Source organism: Vigna unguiculata, chromosome 3 (assembly GCF_004118075.2).
Source record: "Vigna unguiculata cultivar IT97K-499-35 chromosome 3, ASM411807v1, whole genome shotgun sequence".
In the NCBI taxonomy this organism is placed as follows: domain Eukaryota; kingdom Viridiplantae; phylum Streptophyta; class Magnoliopsida; order Fabales; family Fabaceae; genus Vigna; species Vigna unguiculata.
In genome coordinates, this window is record NC_040281.1 from 44881197 (window position 1) to 44891210 (window position 10014).

Consider the following 10014-nt stretch of genomic DNA (forward strand, 5'->3'; position numbering starts at 1 on the left):
TCATTACTTTCTAGTCTCGTGCTTGAGATGTAAATGGCAACTATGCGAGGCAAATACATGTTTCGTTATCTCATACTCATTCTCAAAGAAAAAATCCACCCTTATCCAATAAGTATGAAATTATTTCCTCATCCTCATCCCCACTGGATAACAGGTATACACCTCGTACCCATGCCCGTACCTATACATGTTTTCTTACTGCTTTAATATCAATTAATTAATTTTTATAAAACAATGAAAAATTCTTACAATGAAAACATAATATTATCAAATATCAAAAGGAAGTATCATCGTTTCTTCAATATCAAATATCTTGAAAAAATTATTACTGTATACATTTCAAATTAGAATACCAATTTCATGAGACAAAAAATTTACTAAATTTTCAAAGTTGACGAAACAAAGTTGATAAAGTTTATTTTTTTCAATTTACAAAAAGAAAACGTATAACGAAATTTAAAAATATTTTTTAAATGTCTTTTTACTCTCATATTCTTTAAATTCCAATAAAATATCTTTCTTCATACACTAATAAAAATTAGAATACACTACTTGAATGAAATCACACAAAGAACAAAAATTGAACTAATAATAACTGAAATTTAGCATAAACTTTTCGTCTTTTAAACTTCTAACTTCCATATATGTTGGAAGGTGATAAACAGGATTCATGAAATGACATTAAATTATCATATTATAGTAAATGAATTTTTTTACACAATTGTAGTGATAAAGTTACACTTATGATAATGAGTTATAAATAAAAATAATTATATAAAAAACATCAAAATATTATTATTCTACAAGATAAAAATAGACAACAAATAAAAATATTAAAGAAAAGTGAAATGTGTGTCTTAGAAACAATTTGATATGCTAGTGAATAAAATGGTACAAAGAAAAACAAATGTATAACTAAGGGTATCATAAAATGAAAAATATTTTAAAAATATAAGTAAACTTTTCAAATGTGAAACTAGTTGAATTGTTAAAATGTTGAGAGATAATGTCTTTTTTAGCAAAACAAAAAGAATTATTCAAATAAACCAAAAATTAAAAATAAGAGAATAAAGAAAATGATTTTTTTATATTACTTAGTAATTTGAGACTTTATGTTATTAAACACTTAAATTGAGAATTAAACATTCTCATGTGAAAAAAGGAAACAATAAATAAAAATAAAACAAAAATTAAAAATTAAGAGAATAAAGAAAATATTTTTTTATATTACTTAGTAATTTGAAACTTTATGATATTAAACACTTAAATTGAGAATTAAACATTCTTATGTGAAAAAAGAGACAAGAAATAAAAATATTAAAATGGAGTAGGAATATCTAAATCTAAAAAATATTTAATTTATATACATCATTTGAACACAATTATATAAAAATTAGAAAAAAAATACAATTAAGAATATTATATATATATATTTTTTAGACTATATAGTAAACTACCAGAGTATATTAATATAAAGAAAAAATAAATATTAAGACGGGTACGAAAATACATTCAAGACGGGTATATACATATCCCACGTCATAGGACAATTTAAGATATTCAACCTTCTTTCTTTTATATGTTAAAATTTGAAACGAATCGGATTAATTTGTCATAAAATAATAAACTAAAAATTTTGTCCTATTCTATCACGTTAAAGACCGGTTAACACCTAAATCTGATATTTTTTTCTTTAAATTTATATTTTATTACTTCATTTTTATTTTAATATGTCTATGCATAATAAAATCATGCAAGTACTTTTAAACTAAAAATTAGTTAATTAATTGATTTTCTAATTTAAACTTAATTTATATTTATATACATTAACCGCTCAATATCATGATTAAGTTAATTTATGTAAATTTTTTTGTGAAATATGTTAAGTGCAATATTTAATAAATGATTAAATATATTTGTTGTCTTTCAATTTTTCTCATAAAATTAAAATTTAAAAAATGTATAAATTTAATCTTTTATTAAATTGATTAAACCTTTCAAACGTTTCAAACGTATTTATCTATACATATTTAAGTGAAAATATATTAGATAATTATAACAATTTAAATATTATCAATATTATTTAAAATATATTTAAAACATAAAATAAATTCAACAATACTTAATTAAAATAACTAAATTTACACGACATATTTTTTTAAAATTAAAAAAACTAAATCAAATCAAAACTATAAAAAAAAATTAATTTCGATTTTCACTTAAATTAAATAGCATATTTCACCTAAAAGAAGGTTTAGATTTTATCTGTGAATCCAAACCTTAGAAAATTCATAAAACTTGTGGATCCGTCTTTTTATTTTACTCCAACTTTTTTTTTTTCTTTTTAAGAGTTTCACTCCAACCTATTTACGTAACATGTAATGATAAAATAATTATTTCGATAAGCATTGTAATTGAAGCTTTTTATCCTCTTACAAAATTTGAAGATGTCTTCACAACTAGGAATGGCAACGGGGCGGGGCGGGTACGGGTATCATGATCCTATCCCCATCCCCATAATAAAAATTCATCCCCATCCCCATCTCCAAATCCAACGGGTATACAACTTTTGACCCATCCCCATCCCCACCGGATAACGGGTATTTTCTTATACCCATACCCATATCCATTTTTTTATTGTTCCATATATCAATTAAATATTTTTTATAAAAAAAATTTAAAAATCACATGTGTAACCTAAAAATTATTTTATAGTATGAAATTGAGGAACACCTATTTGAACATAACCATGTACAGAGAGTAAAAATTATGTAATAAGAAGAAGAAAAATTACCTTCAAAATTAAATCTTGAAAAACAAACCAGACAATTGAGAGAGTAAACAAAGTGTATAACATAAAACAAAGAGAATGAGAAATATGTTATATATATATATATATATATATATATATATATATATATATTATATTATATTATATTATATTATATATTATATTACTATGTATATATATATATTATATGTGTGGATATCTTATGTTTATATATATATATATATATATATATATATATATAATTATTTATATATATTATATTATATTATATATTATATTATTATTATTATGTATATATATTATATGTGTGGATATCTTATGTTTATATGTTTATATATATATATATATATATATATATATATATATTTATAGATATATATTTATTTTAAGTATATATTATATTATATTATATAATAATATAAATATAATAATATATATTATATTATTATGTATATGTATTATATGTATATGCGTAGATATTTTATGCTTATATTTATATATATATATATATATATATATATATATATATATTTCTTTTAAATTTTTATAAATTTGTAATGTTATAAATTTGTTTATAAAAGATCTCACTAGTTAAATGATTAATTTGTTTTATACGTATATATTATATATATTATATTATATTATATTATATTATTATGTATATATATTATATATATATTATATTATATTATATTATATTATATTATATTACATGTATATGTGTAAATATATATATATATATATATATATATATATAAAAGTATATTTTATTTATATGTATATATACTATATTATATTATATTATATTATATTATATTATATTATATTTTATGTGTAAATATATTATTTATTTATATATATTTTTTAGATTATTTAATAAATTATAAATAGTTCAGTAATTTAAGCGGGGACGGGTATTTGGGCGGGTATATATATATCTCCATCCCCATCCCCGGGAACGAGTTCGGGTAATACCCACGAGTACGGATTTATTTGTCATCTCTATTCACAACTTTGCATCAGGAATGTATAACAAAGATAAACACAGCATGATTCTACCAATAATGACGATCTGACGGTGACTAATTTTTCTTGTAATAAATAGAGGTAATTGGATGTTACCTAACAGTACTCAGAAAAGTAAAGTTCACGTCCGCGTTTGGTTGATAGAAGAAAAATCAAGGAAGAGAATAAGTAACTTGTGAGAATCTTCACGGTTCGTCCCTGAAGCTGCATAAAAACTTGAATCGATTGTGCTCTAATTTCGAATCTTTCAAGTTCGGATCCGCACACTTACTGAATCAATTGGACACGCAAGACAAAGACTCGAATTTGCACTAATCATCCGTTGGCTATTTCTAAGGTACACACGACATAACTGTTTCTTTTCATTTTGTTTGTTTAGTTTAGTTTCATTTTCATGTTCTGAACTCGCAATTTGAGATACTCTTAAGTAGCGTTGACCTAATCCTCTTTCATGACTTGTTACTCCTCTGATTGTGGAAAAACAGAGAGAAAGAAAGCAAGTTGGTTATTCATGGACCAGACCACGCAGCGCGTTGTACTTCCAGCACTATTTCAAGAGAGATTGAGAATGGTATCGGAAATAGTGGAAAAAGGTCAAAGTAGTGAAAGCAACAAGCAGATACTGAGGTCAACGCTCAAGGATATGAACCCCGTGGTGCAAGAGATCAAGCACTACAATGAACACTTAAATCCACCCAGAGAAGAAATCAAAACCCTTATTTCAGAAAAGGATGCGAAAGAAGAGCTTGTGTGCAAATGCTTATCCAAAAAAATTTGTTTGGACAAGTGTCTCTCCTGGTTTCTGTGCAGATTTGGACACAAGAGGGATGGTTCATTTGCTGGTGGTGACAAGCAAGCTCTTGTGGCAAAAGATATTGAAGAGAAACTGTACAAAGTTAGGGAAATTCTTGAGCTTCTCAGCAAAGAGAATTTTGAGCCGAAGCTTGGTGGTGTTGGAGGACCTATCAAGCTTCCTTTTGGTGTTCCTGAAAACCCAGATTTCACTGTTGGCTTGGATGTGCCGTTGAGCAAGTTGAAGATGGAGGTTCTCAGAGATGGTATGTCCGTTATTATGGTGACTGGTTTGGGTGGAATGGGGAAAACCACTCTTGCTACAAAGCTCTGTTGGGATGAACAAGTCAAGGGTAAGTTTTATTTATTTGATGTACGATGATTTCATCAACACTTTGACTAGTTCTTCTTTTAGATGATTTCATCATGGCTTATCAATCATTCATAGCTTCTTCACACGTTATCTCTTTGCCGTCTAATATTTTACCATCAACTACTTGTTAATATCAACCACGTCTTTGTATTGAAAGAAAATTAGCGGCAGAAAGAGATGCCAGAAGAAATATATTGAGAAGTTGCATACATGGCATGCAAGTATTTCTTGAAGTTTTATTGGTAATAGATCAAGTGATGGCATGCGAAACATTTTAATCCATATTTCTGGAGGTAGAGGGAGTAGCTCAAACCAACATTTGGCTCGTTTTCTAGCGATAATAACTTTTTTTGTCAACTTCTGTGACAATGTTTGAAAATGGAAAGAGCCATTATTCACCTAAGATTGTTGCCAAACATGTGCATATTATCGTTTAAGAAGTTAATATGTGAACAAAAGGGTCCATGGTAATCCAACTTTCATCTTAAGGGCATAACCTGGACTTTTCCCATTTTATCCAAATGATATTTCAACAAATTAAACAAGCATTTTCTTTTAATCTGCATTATTTGTTTTTCTGTCTGGTGTTCTTATATCAGAATTATGCTTTTGCAACATCCACTGACAATGAAATGAACGTCTTTCATGATGCATTCTAAATAGTACAACATATTGAATACTATGTACTTACATATCACTTTGGATTTACCTAGGTAAATTTGGCGGAAATATTTTATTTGTCACCGTCTCAAAAACTGCCAACTTGAAGATTATTGTAGAAAGATTATTTCAACACTGTGGATATCAAGTACCCCATTTTCTAAGTGATGAAGATGCAGCTAATCAATTGGGACTTTTGCTTAGGCAAATTGGTAGAAGTTCAATGTTGTTGGTACTGGATGATGTTTGGCCTGGCTCAGAAGCGCTTGTCGAGAAATTTAAAGTCCAGATACCAGATTATAAAATTTTGGTGATTTCTAGGGTTGCATTGCTTAAATCGGACATGCAGATTATCTTAAAACCACTTGGTCATGATGATGCAGAAACTCTTTTCCGACATTATACGCACTTGGAAGAAAGTGGTGCAAGTATTCCTGATGAAGTCATCCAAAAGGTGCGAATTGAATTGGGTAATCTGTACTTTGTCTTTTTGTCTGAAGTTATTCACTTGAAGTAGACATCACAAGATTGTATTTTTAACAGCTGGAACCTCTTGGTTTCGCTTTAAACAACTCACCACTGAACTAACATAGAAGGGGAAAAGAAAACATATACAATAATAGAAACCAACTTTTGACCCCTCAAAACAATGATACATGCATTTTGGGTTTCAAAGTCATGGGAATTTGTTCATTGATTATTTTTTGTCGATAATCAGATTGTGAGAAACTGCAAGGGTTTACCACTTGCCATCAAAGTAATTGGGAGATCACTCTGTAATCAGCGTTCTGAACTGTGGCTAAAGATGATGGAGGAATTGTCCCAAGGTCGTTCTATACTTGATTCTAATGTTGAACTACTTACATGCCTCCAAAAGATATTGGATGTTTTGGAAGATAATATTGTCATCAAAGGGTGCTTCATGGACCTAGGGTTATTTCCTGAAGACCAAAGAATTCCTGTTGCTGCTCTCATTGACATGTGGGCAGAGTCGTATAGACATGATGATGACGGCAAAGAAGCAATGGCCATCATTAACAAATTAGACTCCATGAATCTAGTTAATGTCATGGTAGCAAGGTACAAATTACTATACATATTTTCTTGTAGGCCAATTAATCCTATTATATACGTAACATGAATTTATGCTCTATTAATTAAATGGCTTGTATAGCTTATGTGAGAAGCATATGTTTGATGATATAATAGTTCAAAATGACAGTTTATCTTGGTGAAATTAAGCATCGTGCATTCTGTAACTCTTCATTTATTCTTGTGAATTCAAGTTAAAATTTGTAACTTTTCTTTTTGATGGAGCTTTTTTTATAATCTTGTGAGAGAAATTTTCTTTCTGAAGGAATTAATTTCTGCTTATTTACCAGGAAAAATGCTACTAACACAGACAATTACCACTACAATAACCACTTCATCGTTCTTCATGACCTTCTGAGAGAGCTTGCAATTTATCAGTGCTCCCAGGAACCAATGGAACAGAGAAAAAGATTGATTATTGAGATAAATCAAAATAAACATGGGGAGAAGACAAAATTTCTTAGCTGGTGTGAACAGAAGCCCCAGCAAGTCACTGCCCACACATTGTCTATATCAACTGGTGAGTTATACCTTTTCTAAAATATATACTTACAAAGTAAAAAAAATGTAATAATGTTACAGTTATCTGCCATTCATTACTCTTCTACAACTAATGCCATATGGGTTGCATTTGCAGATGAAAATTGCCCTTCAGATTGGCCCCAAATGCAACTAGCTCAAGTTGAGGTTCTAATTTTTAATCTTCGAACTAAACAGTATTCCTTCCCAGGTTTCATGAAAGATATGAACAAACTAAAAGTTCTGACAGTCACAAATTACAGTTACTATCCTTCTGAAATCAACAACTTTGAGCTACTTGGCTCTTTATCCAACCTGAGAAGAATCAGATTAGAGCGGATTTCTGTTCCTTCCTTTGTTGCAATGAAGAATCTTACAAAGTTGTCCCTCTACTTCTGTAATATGAAACAGGCATTTGAAAACAATAACCTGCTAATTTCATACGCTTTTCCAAATCTTGAAGATTTGAATATTGACTATTGCAAGGATATGGTGGGATTCCCTAAGGGGCTCTGTGATATCATCTCCCTGAAGAAGCTCAGTATTACTAATTGCCACAAACTCTCTGCACTGCCGCAAGATATTGGAAAGTTGGAGAATTTGGAACTGCTAAGGCTCAGTTCTTGTACCGATTTAGAAGGGATACCTGATTCTATTGGAAGACTTTCAAATCTACGACTTCTTGACATCTCAAATTGCATAATCCTTCCTAATTTACCGGATGACTTTGGTAATCTGTCTAATCTACAAAATCTCTACATGGCAAGTTGTGCAAGGTGTGAATTACCATTCTCAGTCACTAATCTTGGGAATTTAAAGGTGGTGATATGCGATGAAGAGACAGCTGCTTCTTGGGAAAATTTCAAACCTATGCTTCCCAATTTAAGGATAGATGTTCCTCAAGTTGATGTTAACTTGAATTGGCTTCATCCAACTTCCTCCTAGTACTTGCTTCACACAGTTCAGGTTGTCTTTCAAAGAGTCAATGATCACACCAAAAAGAAAAAATGAACAAAATACAGATTTCGCGTGGATTATGGTAAAAGGAAGCTTACTGTTATTAATGCGTTCTGAAGGGAGTTTGCTGTTAAGGAACTCAAAAAACACAAAATCTTTGTGAATATTCAAGTTCTACTAAGAGACTCAATTTATGATCAGCTATTATATCCATCCTTTTATTATATATCCACAACTGAGGAAGCTGGAATATCTTGGAACACAGCCAAAGAATGTTATAGGAACCTATGCTTTTTGTTCATACTTTTCTTGAAGACTAGAAGATACCTATCATGCTAAGTGCAGCAGTGAAAATTTATAAACAGGTCAACCTGATCATGGCTGATGTTGTTGTTACAAGGTATGGTGGGAGGCTCTTGAATAATTTGATGTGCTGTAAGATAATCTTGTAAAAGCCACTTATAATTATAGACAGGAAAGAATCCAGATCATGCCAGTGCAACAGAGAAAATTTATGTACAGGTCCACCTGAACATGGCTGATTCTGCTGTTTCTCTTAAGTAACTTGATGTGCTGTATAATGTCTTGTAAAGCCACTTATAACAATGCACAGGAAAGAGAGCTCTGCTATTCTGGTTTGATTTTTCTGCATGGAATTCTCGCGAAGAAGAAAGCTTCTACCTTGATGTGGAAATGGAAGAAAAATGACAGATAAGAAGCAAATAGGAGGTTATTTTCATAGGGCCACTTAAAAGTATCCCCATTTTAAAATGACTCGAGGAAAAAAAGTTTTGGTTGTTTTTAAACTTTTTGACAGAGTTAAAGTAACCTTTTTATAACAATTTTAAAAATAATTAGTACTTAAGAAAAAATTGGGTAAAAATAATTTTATTTAAGTTTTCTCTGTTTTTTTTTTCCAATAACTAGAACATGTAAGGGAAAATTCTGATTTCTTTTCTTCATCCAAACCATACATCTTTTTCATTCTTGTCTTTTATTTATATCTTATTTTTCAAATTTGTTGAACTTAGAAGTTTAAATGATAAAAACAATGACATCTTCCTGCAGATAGGTAATTTGTTGCGAATGTGAGTACTTTTTCTCAGCAGAAGGACGAACGTGTGAAGTAGAAGATTGGCAGAAATTTGGTACATCCAAGATTTGGTTATGATGCGATGTTTGGTGCAGTGTGGAAAAGAAGTGACTCAAGTTGAATTGGCTTTTGTATTTTGCATTCGTAAAACACGAAAACTAAAACTAACGTTAACAATTCATTCCTGGTAAAATATGTATGAATTATTTTTTAGAATATCTATTTCCTTGATAACTAATTAAAATTTATAATAGATTAAAAAAACTAAAATTTATAACGAGAATATTATATAAATTATGTTTGGTTCACTCAAACTTCTCACATTACTTGAAAATTTACTTGCAGATGGAAAAAATTATTTATATGCATTATTCTTCTTTAATTTATTAAGATGTATATCATTTATAAAATTAACATGAAAGCTTAGTAGGCATGAGCTCAGAACAAATTATATTATAATTAATGTTTGTAAAATTAAATATGTTTAAGAATAAAATTATATTTGAGATTTATAAAAAAAAGCTTATATTATGAAATATAAGTCTATTTTTAATAATTGATTATTTTCTTAAAAATAGAATTTAATTTAAAGATAAAGACCAAGATGATAAATTATAGAAGGTTAAAAAAATTACTGAAATTTTCAATTACATTATTGTAACAGAATAACTCTTAAAAATTTCATTGAGATTATATTTTAGCAAGGTTTAT

At 28.8% G+C, this 10014-nt stretch overlaps 1 protein-coding gene across 1 annotated transcript; it reads left to right on the forward strand.

Annotated features, from left to right (window-relative positions):
- Nucleotides 1-3911: 3911 nt before the first annotated feature.
- LOC114176057 (probable disease resistance protein At5g66900) lies at nt 3912-8866 on the forward strand. Its single transcript, XM_028060963.1, has 6 exons — nt 3912-4154; nt 4303-4962; nt 5696-6096; nt 6361-6722; nt 7025-7254; nt 7372-8866. The coding sequence occupies exons 2-6, from the start codon at nt 4329-4331 to the stop codon at nt 8196-8198; spliced, it is 2454 nt and encodes an 817-aa protein (XP_027916764.1). The 5' UTR covers nt 3912-4154; nt 4303-4328; the 3' UTR covers nt 8199-8866.
- The last annotated feature ends 1148 nt before the right edge of the window (nt 8867-10014 follow it).